Consider the following 23,004-nt stretch of genomic DNA (forward strand, 5'->3'; position numbering starts at 1 on the left):
TGGTGTCATGCTTCTCAGGAGGACCAGCCTTGGAGTCTCCACCTCAAGACCCACACACCATGAAGCCATCACCATGGCAACCAGATTGCCTCCCTTTGCCCCTACCTTTCCATGGAGGACCATATTTTGGTTGAAAGTCTATCTTGTTCAAAGGGATTCTTTGTGGTAATCAAGTCCCATTCACGGGGACAATCACTTGCCAAAAATCCCCACACACACCCCCACCCCAACAAGGGCATCTTGCCAAACAGGTGCAAGAAGGTGGAATCCCTGGGACATCATCACTGGACTTCAGTACCCGGACATTTTGGGGCTGGGTGTTGAGTTCACCAACATGTGAACCCTCTTTGGGTGTGCCAAGGAGGAGACTGCTGTCAGGCTGGCTCTGCAGCTTCAGAGTCCCACACTGGCACCTGTGATTGTATTAATCCAGAGCCTGAACCTGGGCAGGCATGAAAGCTTAGCCCAGGACTACACCATGTATTTCTCTGAGTGCAAACATCTCTTGCTAGAATTTCAGAGCCTTTATATAGAAAAAGAGAGACAGAGAAAGCAACCCCTGAAGGTCAAATGGAAGAAAGTTGTAAATCCCCCAAAGAACAGAACTTTTTTCAATCTCCTTCCCCCAATTCTCTAAAAATTGATGGAGAGAAAACAAGGAAGTTTCTTGGCTTACCTGGGTCGGGTTATAGAGTTCCTGAAGGGGGCTTCGAGACCCCTTCCGGCAGCAGATGTCCACACCAAAGGGGTTCCTCCGCATGACTGAGGAAAAGAAAGTGAAGATTCATCAGAAATAAGCAATAAGGGTTTGTTGATTGACAAAGAAAAAGACAGAGAGGAGGGAAGAAACAAGAAAGGAAGCGAGATAACCAGCACGCACGAAGAAAGATTCTCACTGCTGTTCCTTTCCGATAGGCCCGGGGCCTCGTTGGCTCCTCAATCTGCAGGCATCAGCCACACAGGGTACAAATAATGTGAAATACCCCATCCAGCAACTTTTTTAAGAAAACAAGATGGCCATCAAATCTCATTAAAATGACGCTATTACAAAAGGCAGTATAAAGGTAGGTTCAGGAGAGCTTGTTTTCCCAAAATCAGGCTCGGTGGTGTATTTTAACATTCCATAGCCTTCTCCCTCAACAATCAATTACAACCTCTTATTCCTGGTCCCTGAATACCTGGTCTCCCCAGAATAGTGCAGGGCATTCCCCGGGGGGCTCTTCCCACTGGCAAACCAGATGCCTCTCGTAAATAGGATTATGTTTCCTTCAAACATCAGCTCGAGACAGAAAGGACATGGGCTGATGGTTCCAGACAGAGATGGCACTCACGCGCGCCAGAAGAAGGGGGCTGAGTGAACCCCTCAAAACCCAGTGGTGTTGAGGATACCAGGAGTGATTTTTAAATGGAAGAGAATTCTTTCATTTTTCTTTTTTTAAAGATTTATTTATTTATTTATACAAGCACTGGGTACAGTCAGAAGCGCGGGAGGGTGAGAGAACCCACCAGAGCCAGAGCAGGGAGCAGAACAGGCAGAAGGACCGAAGCACACTGCTGAGGGGAGCAGCGGGCGGCAGGAGAGGTCCGCGTGCCATGTGGGACCCTCGCCTGGCAGCCGGGGATCGAACCAGCGCTGCAGAAACCGCGGGCAGCCTTGCAGGCCAGCGCTCAACTGCTGCGCCACTGGGGAGGCCCATCATTTTTCATTCTTCTTGTTCACAAACACCCTCACTTGGCATGGCCCCTGACAGTGTCCAACACACAGTCCCCCACTTGAGAACACAGTGAGGGGGAGGGAGGTAAGGAGGAGGCAGAGGGAGAGGAAGGTATGGGGTGGGCGGTGAATGAACAAGTGCTTCTTCTCAAGGAGGAAGCAATTTTCTTGTGGAATGACAAGGTAGAGACATAGAGACATGGACAGAACATGGAGGCAGGTCATTTCACAAGCCCAGAGAACTCAACCCCTACACTTTGGCACCAGAGAAGAGAGCAGGGCCTCCCCTGAAGCAGACCTCCTGGGTCTGAATCCCGGCTCCAGTAGACACTAGCTGTGTGATATTAGGCAAAGGTTAGTCCTAATATCTTTGCCTAATATCCATAAAATGGGGATGAAAGAGGACCAAGCCTCCTGGGTTGTGAGAGTTAAATGAGTCACTACTAAACGCAGAATCCTTAAATAGGTACCAGCAAAAAAAAAAATTAAAAATAAAAAAGTATAAATGACTGAAGCTATTCCAGATCCTGAACTACATTTGCATATAATTTATGACATGAACCGTCTGCCCCCTGGGCAGGAAGGTGGAAACGTCTTTACTCTCAGGCCACCATGTGGGTGGAGAGGAAGTGAGCAGAATTCATGCAGGACTTGGTGCTTCTCTGACAGGAAAGGCCCATAATCCCAAAAGACAGACAGGGCGGGCCAGAGGGGGACAAACCCAGGCGCTCAGCTCATAAGGCAACTTGAGGTCAGAGAAGGGAGGCATCTCCACAGGAAGCTCACTTTTCTAGAAGGTCTCCAGGTAAATCGACTCTTTCCCATCTTCCTCTCCTTTGACCTGTCCCGTTGGGTCACAGGGACACCCTGAGCATCATTCATGATCCCAGGAAATTCAAGGCCACGTTTTCTCTCCCCTTCTTTACTTCCTATAGCAGGGGTCAGCGAACTTTCTCTGGAAAGGGCCAGAGGGTGTTTGGGCTTTACGCCAGATGGTCTCAATGGTCCCTTCTCAGCCCGGCCATGGCAGCATGGCTGTGGCCACAGACACTAGGGAAGTGAAGGTTCGTGGCTGGGTGCCAACACCACCAAGACTGAATTCCTTGGCATTTTCATGTGCCAGGAATATTATCCTTCTTTGATATCCCCCCGCTCCCAACCATTTCACAGAAACAAGCAGCGGCCTGGATTTGGCCCACAGACCGTCGCTGACCCCTGCCCTAGAGAACAGCCCCAGCTACTCCCAGGGTGGACAGACAAGCCCCAAACACACCCTCCGTGCCCCGAAGGGGAGGGGGGCCATCGGGCAAAGGCCCACACATAAAAGCCATTAGAATTTGATTAGGCTGGCCCCAGAAACACTAGCTCTTTGTTCCTCCATGGCTGCCCATGGAAGAGAGAAAAAATCCACGTTGTGTTTTTCTTTAATTTATGACTTCATTTTTCATTTCCACCCAAAACGAGGTAAACTGTTAAATGCACGCAAGTCACCCTCGGTGCACAATGACATAGCAACACTTCGGAGGAGAAAAAACAGCCATAAAATGTGTAGAATTATACCCATGCTGTGCAAGATTAAACCCTCCCCATGGCGGCAGACAGGCTCAGCAAGGCCCACGGCAGCCGGCCCGCCGCCGTGAAAACCCCACCATGGGTTCCATTAAAGTCAGCTTTTATGGGCGCAGTATTATTTAATTGGTTTATTTTTCTAATACAAGGCCTTTAAAACGCTTTGACCGTGTGAGGCCTGCAACCCAGGCCCCTCCCCAAGGCCGTCTGCCCTCCCATAGCCCCTCCAGCCCTACCCATGACTTCACTGGGCGCCGGGTGAACCTGTGTTGGCTCCTCAGGCCACAGAAGCCAAAGGGGCCTTGTGTGCTTTTTATGGGAATGATAACAACCCCACCATTTATGGAGGACTCACGGCGAGCCAGGCACTGGGGGATGTGCGACTCTTCCCACGTGGATGGAAGGAGACATCCTCCAGGAGCCTCCCTTAACTGCAGGAACTCCACCCCGGTCAAGGCCACATCAGTAGACAGTGGCCAACCCAAGACTGTTATGGCCCTACTGGGCTCTTCACATCCATATGACAGCGCTGAGTACCTACTGCGTGCTGGGCAAAGAATGGGAAGGCCAGCGGTTATGCTGCCTGTATTAAAAGTGACATCAGGGAAGTTGAGTAAATGACTCGAAGTGGCCAGCTGCTCACACGATTATCCCACCCAACAGTACCATGGGGTGGACTCTACAGTGGGCCCCGCTTTATAGGCAGAACACAGCAGGACCTCACATAATGTCATCCACGCAGTGTCATTTTGTAACCACGTTGATGAGAAAAAAGAAATCCCAGCCAGTGCTGAAGACACCAGGGTATTCAAGGACTGACTTTATCATAGGTTGTTTTGCTTAAAGTCGCAGTTGCCAAGAACTACTGGACGACATTAAGTGAGGACTTCCTGGACTGGGCATGGCAGGGTTAAGTGACTTGTCCAGGCACCATGACTGGGAAGAATAGACACGGGACTCCAATACAAGCAGCTCATGCTCTCTCGGCCACACCGAACCAGTGATCAAGGGCCAAGTCCACCAAACATCTCAACAGCATCCTGGCCAGAACACTGGTTGGCTGGACACCCCTAGCATCATAGGATTCTTCAAAGTGATGTGATGGGATAGTGAGACTATTAACGAACAGCTACGACAGTCATTCACGTATTTTTTTCAAGCACCCACAATATGCCAAGCATTGGATGTGGGGGGATACAGACCTCTTCCACCTTTTTCCTACTGTTTCTCTGGTGCTTGGCACACAGTAGGTACTTGAAAAGCCTTATAAATGATGTCGGATTTAAGGCTACACTGGACAGATAGATTCCAGTTAGATGTGAAGGAAACTGCCATTACTTCAGATTGCTGTTATCTTTCTCCTTTGAAAAGTTCTGATGATCAAAAGCCCTGAGGAAGGCAGCCCTGAGGACACGGCTGTCTGCTGGCCACCGAAAGTTTTATTTAGCCACAACACCTGTTCTCTCCTTCCTAAACTCAAACCAATGAAATTCAAGACATGTTTTGTATGGGTCCAACTAGCACAACTGACAGTAGGAATCCCGGACCCAGGGACAGTTCTGTATTTTCCAAGATATATAAGTGAAGCTAAAAATGAGACTCAAGCCCTGGGGTTGTTTCACAGTCCACAACATTTATAAGTGGACGCTCCCCTCCCCGTTCGCTGAGAGCTGGTGATGGAAGGTGAGTTGGTGACCAAGGACAGGAACCTGTCTTGCCGCTGAGCTCCCTCGGTGTGACCCTGCAGTGCTGTCGGGTGTCAGGCAGCTGCGGGCTGGTTAATTCAAGGCGGATGGTGTAAAACTGAAATGCTATGGGGTGCTAAGTGGGAATTTGCCTTTGACACGTTTCATAAAACTGAAGACTTTTAGAATTCTCGGGGATTATAGTTCAGCTCCTTCAATTTATAGGCGAAACCCAGAGCGCTTAAGCATTGCTCAAGGCCTCCCCGGGTAGCAAGCAGCAGAGCCAAGAGCTAGAAGTCAAGTCTTGTAAAAATACATCAATAGTTAATAATAATCGTGAGAACTACCATTTTGGGAGAATTTATCACTTTCCTGATGCCTGACACAAGGCTAAGCATTTTTCTCCCATTGCTTCATTTAATTCCCATAAAAACCCTTTAAATTACAAATAATGAGTGATACTGATATCATTTGTTCCCATCTGACAGTTGTGGAAACTGAAGCCCAGAGAGGATAAGCCACTCACCCAAGGTCACACAGTTAACAAACAACAGGGCCAGCCTGCCCTCCCTGAGCCTCGCTCACCCCCTCCCTTGTGTTCCCAGCAGCCAAGCCCCTGTTTGCTGGCACCTGTCCTGTTTGCTCATCTCTGCATTCCCTGTGCCTTACCACATGCTTATTAGCACGTAGTAGGGAGTCAGCACATTTGCGTGAAATGAATGAAATGAAAACAACAGATCAAGTGATCAAAACAGGGGTGGGAAGAGCACAGGGACCATGGTGATGGGTCACGGGGGTTGTGGTGGGGGAATCTAAGGAGCTGTACCTGAGGGCGGAAATTAAATACTGTCCAAAAAGAAATAATACTGTAAGAAAATAGGTAAATAAATGTAATAAATAAAAAATAAATAAATAAAATGGAGTAAAGCAATTAAAAAAAAAAATCAGAAGATATTTTTCCTGCAAAAGCATACCAGGCCAAACACTTACTACCAGCAAAAAAGCAGTTAGTCTGTTCTTCCCTAACAAATTTCCTTAATATTATTTAATTGGTCTTCTCAGTCAAAGGAACTAAAAAAAATATATAGCAAAAATTTTTCACAATTAAAAGAAGTCATCTGCTTGAAATATTATCATTCTCCTTGACCAAAGCAACTTTAGATAAAATGTTTGGCTTAAGACTGCCTGCTATTATGCTTTTGAATGAAATTCCACTCCTCGGCCGTCATTGTCCAGAAACAGGCACATTTCAACTTGTTTTCTTTCATGAGTAGATAGCAACAAGTTCCTGAAGTTTTCTAATTCTTTCACATTTATGAAAGAAAAGTCATATGATACATTCTTGTGGAAATGTGATGTGCCTGGAATGAATTCTAGAAGCACTCAAGAAACATCAACCTTTACTGCTATTCCTCATCAATTCCTCAGAACCACCTGGAGCGGGTTGTACCCAGCCCATTTCAAACACAAGGAAACTGAGGCTCAGAGAGGACAGAAGCCACCAGAGGACACAGTCAGTGACCACGGGATTCAAACCCTGCACACTTACCCCCAGTCCTCTGAAATGAGACATGTCACAGCTGATAAATGCTGAGAGGTGGAAGAGGCCAGTCAAAAAGGCAGACCTGAAGGTCAGTCCCACATCCCCCCACTAATCAGTGCTTCACAAAACATTCAGCACACACCTGAGTTCACAGGTGACTTTTCAAGAGCCCCCAAACAGTGACACAGGAGTCAGGGTCAGTCAACACTCTCATTAATACTACACTCAAACTTCCTGTTCTCTCCTTCTCAAAATCCCTTCAACACGGACAAGCCAGAATCATTCAAAACCATTTCCAAATACCTCTCTCTTTAATGGAGCCCCTATAAACACCCACTAAAGAATACTGAGGGGCTTGAGGTATTATCTGATGTGGGAACACAGGTTTCCCCCATACTGCAAAGTAGAGTGTTCCCATGGAAACTTTCATAAGTCAAAATAGTATAAATCAAAGAAGCAATTACCATTCATTTACATGGAAAAATTTTTGAGCATTCCCAGGCCCCAAAAAACCCTATCAAATAACATGAAACCGAAGATCCCATTCATACATAGTAAAAGCAGTAATGACAGGATAAGCGCAGCCTGAGAAAGTTGCTCCCGGGGAAGGTGCCACAGGGCCGTCCTCACTGCCTGGGCTGCACCTGCCTCTAGAACAACTGCTGCAAGACAAAAGCTGAAGGCTATTTGCACTTTTTTTTTTTAAAGATTTATTTATTTATTTATACAAGCACTGGGTGCAGTCAGAAGCGCGGGAGGGTGAGAGAATTCACCAGAGCCAGAGCAGGAAGCAGAGCAGGCAGAAGGACCGAAGTACACTGCTGAGGGGAGCAGCGGGCGGCAGGAGAGGTCTGTGCACCGTGTGGGACCCTCACCCGGTGGCCGGGGAGCAGCCGGGGATCCAACCGGCACCGCAGAGGCTGCGGGCAGCTTCGCAACCCACTGCTCAACCGATGCGCCACTAGGGAGGCCCTATTTTTGCTTTTTGCATAAAAATAAAAACTCTCTGTGTTTCCTTCAGTAGCAAAACAGGCACTAGTGTAGGTCTTTCATACACGTCAAGCAGCACATGGTGAACTTTTGAAAAGTGGGGGAACCTATAATCTGAGCCCTTCTGTTCTCTAAGTTCCTTGGAGATCCTGGTGGGCAGCCTGTAGACATGGTTACAGAATTAAAGTACATTAAACTTTTGGCAGGTGAAGGTCAAGGACATAAATTTGAGAATTGGGTGAATGCACTTGATATAAATCTGCAAGAGAAAAGACACAGTTTCATCTAAAGAGATTTCTTGTCAGAGAAGCCTCCCACTGAGGGACTCCGACGCTCAGCTTTGAAGAATATACTTCACACGTTACAACATCTGCCTGCTCAGGGAAGAGCTGGCCCATCAGATACACTCACGGAAACCAACGGCCTCTGCATGGAACCCACTTCGTCTTTAAAAGATCCTGGTCCATCTGACAATGTGCCCACAGCAGCGAATTCCACCTACTTCCAGAAAGTACGAGGTCCCTGCCCAAGTGTAAACCAACTGGCAACCTCGCAGTTAGTGCAGACCCAGGCACCTCCAGGGCACGAAGGGTCTGCAGATACCCCCGAGTCCAGTGACTTTAACATTGGTCCAGGGGCTGGTACACTTGGCTGGGGGAAGTGCCCCCACTATTGGTTCTGATCAAGCAAGAGAACTGACAGCATGATCTTCCTGGCCCACAGGGTTTGCAGTCTGCCCACTGTGAGAGCAGGGAAGAGGTGAGGGGGAGAAACAGATGGAGGAAGAGGGAGAAGGTGTCGGGCTCTCAAAGGCTAAGAAACCCCGATCCAGTGAACCCACTTCATCCCCAGATGATTTCACAGGTACAAAAATGGGAGGCCCAGGCTTCATCCGACAGGAACGTAAATGACTTGCTCAAAGTCACATAGCTAGAGGCAGAGCTGCAGTTAGAACGAGGGTCGTCTCTTGCCTTCATCATCTCTTTCTCCTTTCTCACCCAGTGTACACACAAATGCACATGTAACTCCACAACAAAGGCTTGGTGACATAGTCCTTATCCTCAGTGATGTGCTGAACTGATATTTTCTGTTCTCTTCCACTTTTTTTGTAATGCTAGTCACATCTCATTAAATTGGTGTTATAACCCACCTGTGTGTATGTGTGTGTGGGGTGTGACACATGGTTTTAAAACCCCTGGCTTTGGGCCTCCCCTGGTGGAGCAGCAGTTGATCGCTGGGTTGCGAAGCTAACCGCAGCCTCTGCAGCGCCGGTTCGATCCCCGGCCACCGGGTGAGGGTCCCACATGGCGTGCAGACCTCTCCTGCCGCCCGCTGCTCCCCTCAGCAGTGTACTTTGGTCCTTCTGCCTGCTCTGCTCCCTGCTCTGGCTCTGGTGAATTCTCTCACCCTCCCGCGCTTCTGACTGTACCCAGTGCTTGTATAAATAAATAAATAAATCTTTTTTTAAAATCCACTTTTAAAATAAATAAATAAAACCCCTGGCTTAGGCATCTAGAAAGAGTAGAGTCAGGAATAAGAGTGCTGGTTTAGGTTCAATCAGAAGTTGTCTGGGAGCTGAGTGCATTAAGCACTGATAAAGAGAATTAGTGATTTCACCCCTAAAATGTCCCTCCCCCACAATACCCCATCGTCAAAATGTCACCAGCCTGCACCTTGCTGGCAGACCAACACCCAGGAGTGATTCTCGGTTCCCCCTCCCTCGTCTGCTGTGCCTGCCCATCAGAACATTCCACCTTGACCACCCTGGCCCAAGCAACTTCATCCCCAGCCGATTCTACAGGTATTAAAATGGGAGGTCCAGGCTTCATCTGACAGGAGGGTAAGTGACTTGCTCAAGGTCACACAGCTTAAGTCACACAGACTAAGACACAGTTTCTTTTTCAGGTGATGGAAATGTTCTAAAATGAGATCGTGGTGATAGCTGTCTGACTGTACACACTCTAAAATCCACTGAATTTTACATTTAAAACAGGTGAATTTTATACATAAGTTATATGTTAATGAGGTGATTTTTCAAAAATGCGTTCAGAAATGTTTAAAAAGAAAACGCTAATACTAATATTTTCAAGGTTCTAACCTTCATTAAGATCTACCTCACAAGCCCAATATAAGAGATTTAACTAACAATTTATTTGACTTGAGATGTTTAAGTTGAAGTCTTTTCATTTATGTGTAATATTGGCATCTTTAAGAAACTTCAGATATGCTGCCTCTTAATTTGAGGTAGCGGATTTATGTTAGTTAAGTTTTTGTTTATAATTCAGGTCATTGAAGGACTTTGAAGACATTAAACATTAAATTATCAATGCAATTTAAAATGTTAAAGGAAGATTAATTTCGCTAAAGAGTCAAATATTAATCAAAGGCTTCCATTAATGTAATGACTCAAAGTTACTAGATTTATGAGTAGAAGAGGAAGATTTTTAAGTTAAAGGCTAGCTTCCTAGAGTTATAGCTTTAGTTTTTTAAAAGCTCTTTCATCTATAACTGTCACCCTCAATGACATGAAAACACTGACATTAACAGAGAATTAACAGGAATTGGCAGCTTCGGGCAGGTCTCGGTGGGGTTTTGAAGTGTCTGAGGTGAGGGAGAAACCCTGTGGAAAAACATGGTTCAAGGAATTGAAATTGGCAGTTCACCTAGGAAAGCCCCTATAAATGAGGCTTTATGTTCACTTCAATAAAACAAGAGACAGTCTCAGGCATACAGATCATATTAATTATACTCCACACACCTTGAATGAGTAATTATGGGCATTGTGCAGTTCGTTCGCATTCACCCTTCCTTGCTTCCTGAAGAAGTTTTACATTCTCCCCTGCAGTTTCCCTGGAATGCTTATAAATTTATTTTGCAGTGATGCAGATAATATGCCAAAATACTTTCTCCCCTGCAGCTGGTGCTCCAAGTCTGATTTTACGACTTGGAGACATTTATGTCTGCCTCTGGGGTTCCCCACAGCTTCAGAGACAGCAAATAATGTGGCTGCTTGAGAATGGGGAATATTCCAGGTAATGTTTATTTAAGCTACTCATGCATGGCGGGGTTTTAATCCCAAACCTATGCCCCATCCCACCCCACCCCCAAGAACACAGAAAGCTAGTCAGCTCTGTGCAAGGCAATCTCACACGAGTCAGACTGCGCCGGACAATCCCTCCTCCTGCGAGGGTTTTCACTCCCTCCCAGCCACACAGCCTCCCACAGGGCCCAGGGGATTGTCACCCATCCTTGTCATCCTCAAGGCTGCCTGAACAAAACTTGAGCACTCCAGGCTTCTACTGGGTCTCCCTTTTCTGTACCCTACCCCAGAAGGCACAGCTAAGACCAGGGAGTAGTAGGTTGAATAATGTCCCTCCCCTATATTACGTCTACTCAGGGCCTTCCAATGGGCCTTATTTGGAAACACGGTCTTTGCAAATGTAATTAGTTAAATTAAAACGAAGTCATTCTGGACAAGGGAGGGCCCCTCTCCAAGGACCAGCATTCTTACACATGGCAAAGAGGACACACCTGGGCCACGGCCCTGGGAAGACAAAGGCAAAGACTTCATGATCCTCCCTGGTGGCCTAGGGGTTAAATCTCAGTGGTCTCGCCGTGACGGCTTGAGTTCAATCCCTGGCCAGGGAGCCGACCCACATGGCACAGCAGACCTCTCCTGTCTCGCCCGCTGCTCCCCTCAGCAGTGTATTTCAGTAGATCTGCCTGTTCTGCTCCCTACTCTGTCTCTGATGAATCCTTTCACGCCGCCGCAGCTCTGGCCTTCCCAGCGGGGATGTTTCGAGGACTAAATAAATTAATCCAGGCCAAGGGTCAGGAGCAGCTCCTGGCCTGTAAGTACTCTGTAAGCTATAGCAAGCAATCATTCCTGCACCCCCTCCAGAGAGCACCTCAAATCCTCTTCTATTCCAACCAAAACACTAACTGATATGGACATGATATGTACACGTGAATCTGCTGACACTGAGTCATCTCGTGGGCTTAGAGGAACTCTCAGTGTGAATGGGCAGAAGAAGTGGGTGATGAGCCATGGGTTCTACCCATTTTGACTTTCTAGATGCAAGAGGCAGCATCTAGGGAATGCCAGAATGAGGCTGTTGAACAGACAGTGTGTGTCCTCTCCAGAAGTGAGAGACAGCTAGGGAGAGATTGCCTCCCGCAACCAAAAGCAACTCACAGTAAGAAAGAACTGGAGCCTTCCAAGGCAGCCAGCAACCCATCTACCCAAGCCCATCTGTCCCCATGAGTTAAAGATGGGAATTATCTTTTTAATTGTTCAGTTGTATTATTTTCTTCTGACATTTTTCTGGCACAAAAGGCTAGCACAGAGAACACTGATTTTAAAAATATCCCCACAGGCAACTACGTCATTAGAGATGCGAAGATGTTTACAGCCTCAGCAACAGCAACTTCTCTCTTGAGAAATTACGCCCAGGGAATAATTCAACAGAAGCTAAAAGATTTATGCAAAAAGATGTTTACTATAATATTTCCCTCCCAATGGCCAAAAATTATGTCAAAATGCAAAGATGGCCAAGACCAGAGGAATAATTTCAAAAATCATAGCACTCTTCGGCATATCATTATTAAATCACAGTACATTAACTATTCCAAAAAATCACTGTTGTTCGAAGTAATTATGTGAAGATATGGGAAAAGGGTTTTAGTTAAAACAAGCAGAGTTGAAAACAGATCTCGGAAACATCTATAAACACATATAAAAATGATAACATGTGTTAGAGGGGCTTTTAGACTTGCTTCCCCATCATATATTAATTTTGCTGCTTAAACATGATGACTGCAGTATAATGTCAGCTCCACAGCAACTCTAAGTGTGCAAGACGCCACTGAAATTTAGAGATGTTCTAAACAGAAAGTTGGCACTTTTCCCAAGAAGACCAAAAGGGGTACCTGTAGCCACTCTTGTGGCAATTTTGCCCCAAGAAATGTTTGAAAGATGAGGACAGAGTGCACACACTAAATGCCGGTATGTCTCCGGACGGGAAGTTGCCCAAGTTTAACGTACGTTGCTGTAATCAAGAAACAGTATGGGGCGAGGAAGATAAAAGCAAATGCTGGAGAAGGTCCAACCGTGGATGGGGGGAGGGGCAGGATGGGGGCAGAGAAGGCACGTGCAGGTTTTGGGGGAAGCCACGCTGCACCTCAAATGCGATTCTTCTTGAAATGTGGTCACAGGGAAAAGCCCATCACAGCTGAATTCTATTAAACATGCTCAGGGCTCCCCACCTCCCTCTGTCCTTCCTAGTGACTCAAGTCCCTCTGAACCTGAGTCCAGAGACCCTCTGCACAAGTGCAGTGGGGTGGGGACCAAAGTTACTGCAGTGATATTCCCCCAGGAAATGTTCAGGGGTTGGAGACTTCATGCTCCCCTCCAAAAATAAAAATAAAAAAGCCTTGTGTCATATATGCAGGCACAGAGACCCATCTTTCTCCCAAAAGCAAGCAAGTCACGCACAAGACCCTTATTGGCGTGATAAGCAGGAAGGTGTGGCCTCTCGGGATGCAGTGGACACATCCAGGCTGGTGTGGTTATTAAAATTCCTTCAAAGTCAGCCAGGCAGGTTTTATTTGTGAAGGCAAATTAAAAAACAATAAACAATAGCAGGTATTTGCAAGTGATTGCCACTCCAAGAGGATGCCAGAGCCATTGGCTTGTCAAAATCTGGACAAGCGTCCAGGTGCGTGCATGGCCAGGTGTGTCAGACATGGCCCAGGTTCGGGGCTTGCTGCCACCTACAATCAGGGCACACCAGGGCAGAGGGCCAAAGGGGGAAGCAGAACACAATTTGCATTCCTACTGTGTGCCTTGCTGAATGCCAGATGCTTTAATAAATGCATTAAACCACCCTCCCTTGCAACCATCCTGAGACACAGGGTTTTCCTTCTCATTTTACAGACAGGGAAACACGTCCAGAGAGGTGTCTACCCATGTCACACAACTGGCAAGGTTGCCTAGACTGGCAGCGCAGGTACATATATTACTGAAAGATTTGGAAAGGCGGGGAGCAGGGCAGACACACACAGACAGTTCTGTGAAACCAAGGAAATGAGGCTTCAGCTGCTTAGTGAAACTAAGGGGCAGCTTCGCAGCCCTGTCTCACACAGGGGCTCAAAATGTGGACATGGAGGGTTATCACTCACAGGTGCAGCCACCAGGCGGGACCTGTGCCAGGGAGCACAGCCAGGTGGCCCTGCTTAAGGGCAGGCCTGAGTCAGGACTCCTGCTTCGGTCCTCGCTCCTCCACTAACCAGCTGAACGATTTCTGGAAGTTTCTTAGGCCCACTGTATCCCGGTTTTCTCACCAATAAGATGGGAATAGGAAGAACTTGCCTTATAAGGTGATTGAGAGGATGCACAAGAGGAAAGCAGTAAATATACTGCCAGTCACGATTCTCAGGTGCACAAGCTGTTTTCCTGTTTGTTTTTTTTAACTTGTCAGAAATCAGGACGCCTCTTTCAATCGTGACCTTCTGAGATGTGATAAAATAGGATAGATGGTGACGCTGGTGATATGCATCCCCACTCCCTGGGTCTCCCCCATCCCCATTCCCTTTCTTTTTCTCTGTCCTCCCTCCATCACCTTGATCTGCCACGAGTGTAATGCTTTGTTTTCCAAACCAACACAAATATCCTCAAATCCAAAAAGCCCTGTATCCTCTGGAAGAAACTCAAAGGGAGGGCTTGCTCAGGTGCAGGCCAGCAGCTCCAGGTAACAGGTCCTCTGAGGCAGTCCCGACTCATTCATTACAACACCACGGCCCCTGCTCGGATACCCCAAAGAACAGCGGTGTCAGAGCAGATCAGGCCAGTGGGTCTTCACAGCAGCAAGAAGGACCTCTACCCTAAGTCCCTCCTTCAAATACTGCTCCGTCTCAAGAGCTGGAAAATGGCTAGAAAAGTCCAGAGACTGTTCCTTCAAATCCCTGGTTTCTCATAACTCCCCAAGTTTGGCTACTAAATCAAGAAATAGCCCATTTTCTCAAAAATTTGAAAGACCATTAGATCAAAAACATTAGATAAAATTTTCTCTGTTATCAAGCTCTCCTCCCCATAAGTATGCTTGGATCACATGTTGATAGACACTTACAGACAGCAATAGCACTAAAATCTCAAAACTATTAACACAACACACTGACTCCCAGGTGATCAACCCCTGACAAACTTCAAGGTCCTTCCTCCAGCAGGAGACACAGGAGGGCAACATCCCTGGGGCGGGAGCCCATGCCCACCAGCGTGAAGACACAGGCGCCTTGGTTTCTAGGAGGAGCTACACAACAAGGCTGGTGGGAGGAGGTGGCTCCGGCAGGTTCATGGTCAAGGTTGAGGAACGGCACAGACAGAACTGGGGGGGGCACAGAAGCAGCAGGGAAGCCACTTTTGCTTTTCTTTTCCTTCTCATCTCAGTAAATGTCAAAACTCAAGACTTCTCTCGCTTTTCATCGTGAGTGCGTTGAAACCTAAAATTCTAAGTTGTTTGCTCAAGGGAGTCAAAAGAAGACAAATTTAAGAAATAGAAAGTAGGGCAGCTCAGAGCACTTGACAATCACCCCGGGGGGCAGCGACCCTCTAGAAGCAGACATTACAAGTACAGGGAAAGAAGAATCAGGTTCCCTTCTCGCCCATGAAGCTTTGAACAGGGCACAATTCTAGACCTGGCGTGGAATCCTCAGTTACCTATTTGTCTACCTCTCTCTGATTATAGTGAACACTCCAACAGGAGGCATCCGCCCTCCTAATTTATCCGTAACCTGCATGTCTATGGTGCGTGAGGACTTAAACTTCAAATTGAAAATGAAATTGAATGAATGGTATTTAGGGTAGCCTAGCATCTTACCTAATTAACCTAATTAACCTTTTTTTTAAAAAAAAAAATCCTGGGGCCTCCCTGGTGGCGCAGCCGTTGAGCGCTGGGTTGAGAAGCTGCCTGCGGCCTCGGCAGCGCCAGTTCGATCCCCGGCCACCAGGTGAGGGTCCCACATGGCGCGCAGACCTCTCCTGCCGCCCGCTGCTCCCCTCAGCAGTGTGCTTGGGTCCTTCTGCCTGTTCTGCTCCCCGCTCTGGTGAATTCTCTCACCCTCCCGTGCTTCTGACTGTACCCAGTGCTTGTATAAATACATAAATAAATCTTTTAAAAAAATAAAATAAAATAATAAAAATAAAAATATCCTAAACTTTGAGGACCCTATGCACACAGTTGAATCTTTTGGCTTTATATAGCTGAACAGCATTAGAAATTTAAGTCAAATTTTCTCTTCTATTCTGGTATATGTCTGAAGTCTTCCTTTCTGTTAACAGAAGCTGCAAAAAGATATTTTATCTCCCAAATGTACAACATATTGGGGGGGGGGATCACAAATGATTTCTAGTTTCTACTCCCTAGTGAAGGGGTCTTGAAAACAAGAGAGGAATTATTTTATTGTAAGTTCAGTGCTTTTGTTTTTCTAAGTGTCTATCAGAAATAGGACGGAGCTAGGTGACCGTCGTGGTCTTCAGTGACAGATAATGGCTCTGTGGACCCCTCTGTGGTCAATGCCGGGAGATAGTGGGGCAGTCAAGACCTCTCTGGAGCATTAGGTGGTCCAAATTGTGGCTCCGGTCAGCTGGCTGCTGCTCAACACCATCCTTGAACATTTTTAACTCTGATTATGTTTGCCTAAAGAGTTATTCAAATTCCCCTGCATCTCATGCATGAGGCTGGCCGACCTCAGACACCTGCACACACTGGCCATCAGAAATCACCCACAGTGGAACCTTTTCATTTTCTCAAAACTTCACTGGAGATTAAAAAAACTAAAACAGGGCCTCCCTGGTGGTGCAAGGGGCTCAGTCTCAGCACCACAAAGTTATCAGCAGTCACTACGGCATGGATTCAATACCCAGCCAGGGAGCAGACCTCTCCTGTCTCACCCGCTGCTCCCCTCAGCAGTGTATTTCCATAGATCCGCCTGTTCTGCTCCCCACTCTGTCTCCAGTGAATCCTCTCACCTCCTGCATCTCTGGCCTACACCCCAGCTCGTGTATGAATACTTAAAAAAATAAATAAATCTTTAAAAAAAGAAAAACAACCGGAAGAGTCCACTCCTGACACAGGTCTGATATGATGACTAACGGGTGAGCCGTCTGCCTGTTTCAACGGGCCTTCACGTTCCTTGTCCGTGCCTCTCCACGGCAAGATGAGAAATCGCTGGCCTCTCCATTCTGTTGATGAGGAAATGGGAGCTGGAGGCAGAACTTTTTCTTCAAATGTCCATCAAAAATAGCCCATCGAAGAAGAAGTGGTTACTCAGGACTGCACTCATGTGACTGCTGTCTGGAGTCTTCAGCGACAGCTCGTGTGCCTCTCTGTCACCCACGCTGGTATGGAGTGACCTGTCCAGGGGCACAGAGCCAAGGGTCGACGCAGAGACGCAAGCCCAGGTAAATCAGAGCCAAGTTCTGTTGCACTCCCTCTACACAACAGTTACTGCCCATGCAAAAGTACCCCCCAAAGACGGAAGACTGTGTGGGAACAGGGAGGCGGCACAACAGATCGAGCCCGCATTGAGCTCGAAGGGCTGGCTGGTCTCCGTCCCTCCTTGCGCCTCTCTCTCATTCTTCAAGGGTAACAAGCAAATGGAAGTATATAAATAACCCGCAACAGACACCTGGGTGCCGACTATTGCGCCTCTTCCTCAAGCCAGAGAACAACAAGTGAAATTCCTTTCTGTATCGCTTATGTAGATCCAGCAAAAATAAGTCCTCAAGATTACTTAGTATTTCACCATTTAATGAAACTGACTTTGCAGCTGAGATGATGGCATGTCACAGGACCCAGAACCTTCCTAGTTCTTGTTTCGGAACAGGCAGGCTGAGGCTTTCATTGGTGGTCAGCTTGCCGTTACCTCCAAGGGCGTCCCTACCTCAGAGAGCTCTGTGGAGTTCTCCCTGTAGAACTTACATCCCAACCACACCCCAGCCTGAAAGAAGAGGGACTAAATTATTTCAGCCAGGACTTCAGGATGCTGGGAAAGAATAAAGCCATATTCACAACCGATGACTCCATTTTCCACTTGTGCTACCGTCCTATAGTCAGTCAACATACCCCAAGTAGAGTTGCTGAAATGCTTTCAGGAATATGAAGATCTTAGGAAAGAAACTCAGGAAGAAAGGTCTGCTCAGAAACAAAGCTTGATTCTACCCAAATACAGGAAAAGAAAAGCAGAGAAGTCACAAAATACACAAATAAATTGGAAAAGACCTTTTAATTCAGAAGAACTTATCTTTAGGTTTATTTTATTGCGAGCCATCTAGTGGATGGAAGCTGGAGTTCAAGGACAAGGAAGGCCTATTCAGGGCAAACGCAGTACAGACCCAGAAGCCAGTGATAGTCTGAGTTCCCAGCCAGCAACGTGCCATGGGTGAGGCCCATCCCCTTTCGGGATCTCAGTACCCTCCTCTTTAAATAAAGACAGTCACTCTGCACAGATCCCCTCCAGCTACAAAATTCAATCCTTCTATAACTCTCAGTCCACTTACTGATGCAGTGCCCGCCCCTTCACTGCTGGGAGGCTCACCAAAATTCCACTGGCAACCAGCTTCCAGACCGAACAGGCCGGCTTTTGTAGGTTTCCTTGGAGCATGGTAACCACAGAAATAAACCCAAATGCACCAAAAAATGTAAATGGGTCGTGAGTGCTCCTACACTTATGAAGTCAGCAGTGTGAAATGTATAACAAGACTGTCTACAGAACTGCAGTGGACATGCGGCAAAGAAACCTCCTCTTACATATAAAAAGGCTCATTTGTTTGGTTCTCAACCAGATCGGTCTTGAATCAGCAGCATTTGAAACCCCAGCCCCAGTCGTGACCAAAGGTCGCTGCTTACCGACACACACATAGGAGGGAAACTTGGAGTTTTCACAGAGATATCCTCTATTCTGTGGGGGGAGGGGGGAAAGAAGGGGGGGCGCAGGGAAAGTTGCCCTTGGCATTGACCAGACAATGAACTCATCATCCGCTTGACCCAGAAATAGAAATGGAGCATTAAACATAGATCACCAGCTTCTCCTCCAGCCTCTCAGACTGAGGTTAAGTTGCTCCTAAGAAAGTCAGAAGCAGGAATGTTTACTTAACCTATCATCAGTCACCCCAATAATCTCCACTGCTCCACTGTCATCAGAAAACAGTTATGAAGCACCTAATGTGTATGCAGCCCTGCCTTTCTGGTATGTTCCAAAAGCAGCCCTTCGGACTGGGCGGCGTGCACCAGGGGAGTGAGCTGAGCTCCACTGAACTGTACACCTAAAAAAGTTGCAACTGGCATATCTTAGGTTAGGTAGGTTTGACCAACAATTTTTTTAAGATACCCCAAACAATGTTAGGCTGCAGCCCCCAGGCACACCTAATCACACCGATGCAAAGTAGAAATATTTGAACAAGTGAGCTATTTCCAGTACATTCCCAAAATGCCCAGGGCTGGTGATAACAGTCTACCCCCCTTCATTTACACATCACCCCCCAGGGGCTGAGAGTGAATTACTGCCATGTCCACCCTTCCTGGGGCCTCAGTATTGAGATCTAGACCAAAGGTTTTGCAACCTGAATGCCCCTCAGGACAACCTGGGATGAGGTCAATACAGATTTCCAGTCCCCTAGGTCAAGATCCTGATTCGTGGTCCTATCTAGGAATCTGGCCTTTGAATAGCATCCCAGGTGATTTGGGGTGTATGAAAGAGCCTGGGAACAACACCCTGAACAGAAAGGGACACAGAAAGCAACTGCAGCCCTTACACAGCTGCAGAAACATCCAGCGGTGCCTGGCCACAGACGGCCATCAGCCCTGCCCTCCAGGGAAGGGCACAACTCTCCAGCCTCTTAGAGGCCCTTGGCTGTGTCTTTGAACAAGTCAGTCCTTGAATAAGTCAGGGCCAGACACAGCATCTGGTTCCCACTTCTGCAGGAACCAGAACCCAGGACTCCAGATCCAACCCTCTTCCACACCCTCTCATCACAACGCCTCGGTCTCTGCCTCTGCAAAATGGATCTGGCCTGGCGGCCTCCTAGGGCTGTTGCATCAGGGGTTGCAGCTCCTGACTTTGAACTCTCTGAAGTTCCCCTCTGTGGACCTCAGCTTCCACATCCTTAAAGTGAGAATAAACACGGGACTTAACAACCAAAGTTCTTGCGGGAACTCACAGGCACGTGAAAGAAAAGCACTCACCCCCAACACCCACGCACACCACACTTAACACAGGCTAACTCTGACCATGCTTGCCAGTGTGTTGCACGTGGATGTGCCTGGGAGGGAACAAATCTGAGAGACAACAGTTTTCACACCCTCATTATTTAAAAAAAAAAAAAAAAAAGCCAAGATTTGTGCATGCATGCCTCCCACCCTGTAATTGCAAACCACGTCCTTTGCTTAGAGATGACAAGAACAAGCTTTAGGTAAGTCAACCCTTCTATTTCGCATGTGAGTTTCTCTCCTCTCCAGGCACGAGGCCCAGGGGTACCTCAATAAATAATAATGACTGAGCACTGCTGGAGGGAAGGACAAGGAGCCCTTCTGATAAAGAAGGGCCCAGCCCTGCTGCCTTCAGAGCAGGCTCCCTCAGAAGAGAACCCCAGAGTGGCATAGGCAGGAAGGTCAGCAAAGGGCACCCACCAAACGTCACTTCTGGCCACATTGGGCCACTCACAGATGCCAGACCACATCTAGGAATCTCTGTTCCTTCCAACAGCCAAGTTGTTCCTCCTTCTAGAACATTCTTTGCCTTCTCAGTGGTGTCAGCCAAGACCCTCTTCACCCAGATTATCACTTCGATGGCTGCTCAAGAGCCCCTGGCTCAGGGAGGCTTTTGCCAACACCCTCTGTGTCTTACTGTCCTGTGTGTTGTACCCTTACTTGAAGGGACATCATAGCACCCCTGCCCCTCTAAGGCCCCTCTGTCCTGCTCACTCTTTGACAGTGCCTGGCACACAGCAGGTGCTCAGAAAATACTTGCTGACTGAACCATACCTCCTGCTTTAGATGAAGCTAGGCCCCACTTATGCCTTTGGTGCCAGTCATGTTTACAGGTCCCCTATTCATGCTAAGAGGTGGGCTGAATGGTAAGTCTCAGTGCTGTACTGAGAGGTGATAGCACCCAGGGACTAGGAGTCAGAAAGTTCTAGAATCAGACAAACTTGAGGACTAGTCCCAAGCTGTTCCTTCCTACTGTGTGGTCCTCAGCAAGTCCTGCTGATAAAACTATCCTTGTATCATCTCACAGAAGCTTGAAAGACCATGTGTGTGCAAGCATGTATACACAGCACACAGGAGGCCTTCAATAAGTGTTTGGAATGATGATGCTATTTGCCCTCTGAAAACAGACTTCCGTGGCTGAACTCATTGTATGACTTTGGTCAATTTGCATATCCTCCATGCCATATTCTCATCTCGAAAATGAGAAGACAACTTCCCGAGCTCACAGGTGGTTGTGAGAATTCAGTGAGGTCATGGGGTTAAAACACAGTGCCAAGAGCATCCTGAGCGCTCAACTAACAGCAGCTACCAGCGACATCCACATTGCCGCCTGCCTCCTAAATTCAGGAGCTCCTGGAGGCAGGAACCCTGCAGATTAACTTCCCTCTCCCTAGCACTAAGCGGCTGGCACATTTGTCTGGAAGGCGAGGACATCCTGTGCCCATCACCAGCCAGCTCGATGCTTAGCGTGTGACCCTTCACAGAGAAGGCGCTTGGGTTGGGTCGGATGCACAGCTCCGCCAAGGTAGGCAGAATCTGCTGGGAGTGTGGAGGGTTCACAGATGGTAAAATCCCCAGCTGCTCAAACACCTACGGGCAGGAGGGGGAGGCTTGTTAAATGTTAAAAATGAGTCAACTTTCTCTTAGACAACAAGAACCACGACAAAGACGGTGATGGAAGAGGAATAAACAGGGCGTGGGTGAGGGAGATAAACAGGCACCTGAGACCCGCTCTTGTGAAACTTAACCATTTAGTAGCTGGTGGGGGAGGGGGGTGGAAATCAGCCGACTTGGTGGGGGGACACGTTTAATTTAGATCCTCCCCAGTGGGCTGGATCAGGGCCCCGCTCACAGATGCTCACTCCGCACGGCTGTGACACGCTGCGGAGATCAAGCCCGGGGGCGGCGGTTTGCTAAGCTGTCAGCTATGTCAAGACCGTTAACTGTTTCTGAGTTTAGCAATTTGACAAAATGTGGAGCCGCTCAGATGGCCAAGCGCGCTGACTGCAAAGGGAGCTGCTTTTGCAATCCTGACCTCTTCCACCAACGGCAAAGGAAGACTATGAAGCAGTATTGAGAGGGCCCCCCCAATTGCTGGTGCACACAAGGCAATGCCAGGCACTGGGGAGCCTCCCCAAGGTGTATCAAGGCACCCCCTCAATGCTACCTGCAACCTCATCACCGCCAACGCCATGACTTACCCCCCAATGGACCAAGGGCTGGGGCAAATAGATGAGTAAAGGGCACCCTGGAGGCACCCCAAAGAATCTGGTCTCCGAATGTCTACCCTGGAATCTCCCGGATTTGTTATATTCTCATCCGACACACAACACTTGAATTTTCCAGCCCCCAACTGCCTATGAGGTGCTCGGCTACTGAGCTACGCGGAGCCAGACAGCCTCGACGCTCTTCTCTCAGTTTTAAAGGTAACTGCTCCGAAGGGGGTACTTGACAACATAGGGGAGAATGGTCTGTGAGTAAACTGTCCACAAATCCCAAGGGATGGCCCTTCAAATAAATTCAACAAGTGGTATTTGTTATGTGCCTCTTTTTTTCATTCAGAATAGAACACATTCTGGAAAATGGAGGGGGTTCATAAAACCGAGTCCAGAAAGTAATCCAGTGGCTCCAGGAGGGCTCTCTGTCCCTAGAATTTCTACCACCAGGATAGTCAAGGAGAGAAGTTTGTCTTGTCTTGTTTTATAAGCTGTTAGTTTTACTTCTGTGTGTGGAATAGGCAGCCAGGCTACAGGTTCCAGTCCCGGCTGTGTCTCCTGCTCTGTGACCCTGACTGGTCATTAAAACTCCCCATGTCTCGACTTTCTCACCTGTGAAATGGAAATACTAGCAATGCTCACTTCCCAGGGCTGCTGCAGTCATGAACAAGCTATAAGAGAGCACTTAAGAATATCTGGTGCACATTTAAATACTTCATTAAGAAAATACTTAATAAACGTTGCTACATATATAAGATAGCACTGCCTTAAAAATTTAATGACCTACTTTTATTTTAAGAATCTCCACGGACCTTTATTTTAGAAGTAGAAAGGCAAGATGGGATACCAGTTAAGAGTACAGTCTGCAAAAGCACATTGCCTAGGATTGAATCCCAGCTCTGCTTCCTATTTGCTGTGTGGCCTTGGATAAATAACTTCTCTGAGATTTAGTTTCTTTCTCTGTAAAAGGGAACTAATACTGTCTTCGGGCTTAAGTGAGTTAATATATGCAAAATATATAGTC

The 23,004-nt window shown here is 47.5% G+C and overlaps 1 protein-coding gene across 2 annotated transcripts in view; it reads right to left on the reverse strand.

Annotated features, from left to right (window-relative positions):
- Positions 1-23,004, reverse strand: part of CHST11 (carbohydrate sulfotransferase 11) — a 224,537-nt gene that overhangs the window by 118,080 nt on the left and 83,453 nt on the right. For both annotated transcript variants that reach the window (XM_054696093.1, XM_054696092.1), the window contains exon 2: positions 677-762. In XM_054696093.1, the coding sequence (XP_054552068.1) occupies positions 677-762 (86 nt within the window). The remainder of the gene's footprint in view (positions 1-676; positions 763-23,004) is intronic.

This window comes from Talpa occidentalis, unplaced genomic scaffold, assembly GCF_014898055.3.
Source record: "Talpa occidentalis isolate TD23 unplaced genomic scaffold, MPIMG_talOcc4v2.1 talOcc4.16, whole genome shotgun sequence".
Taxonomy (NCBI): domain Eukaryota; kingdom Metazoa; phylum Chordata; class Mammalia; order Eulipotyphla; family Talpidae; genus Talpa; species Talpa occidentalis.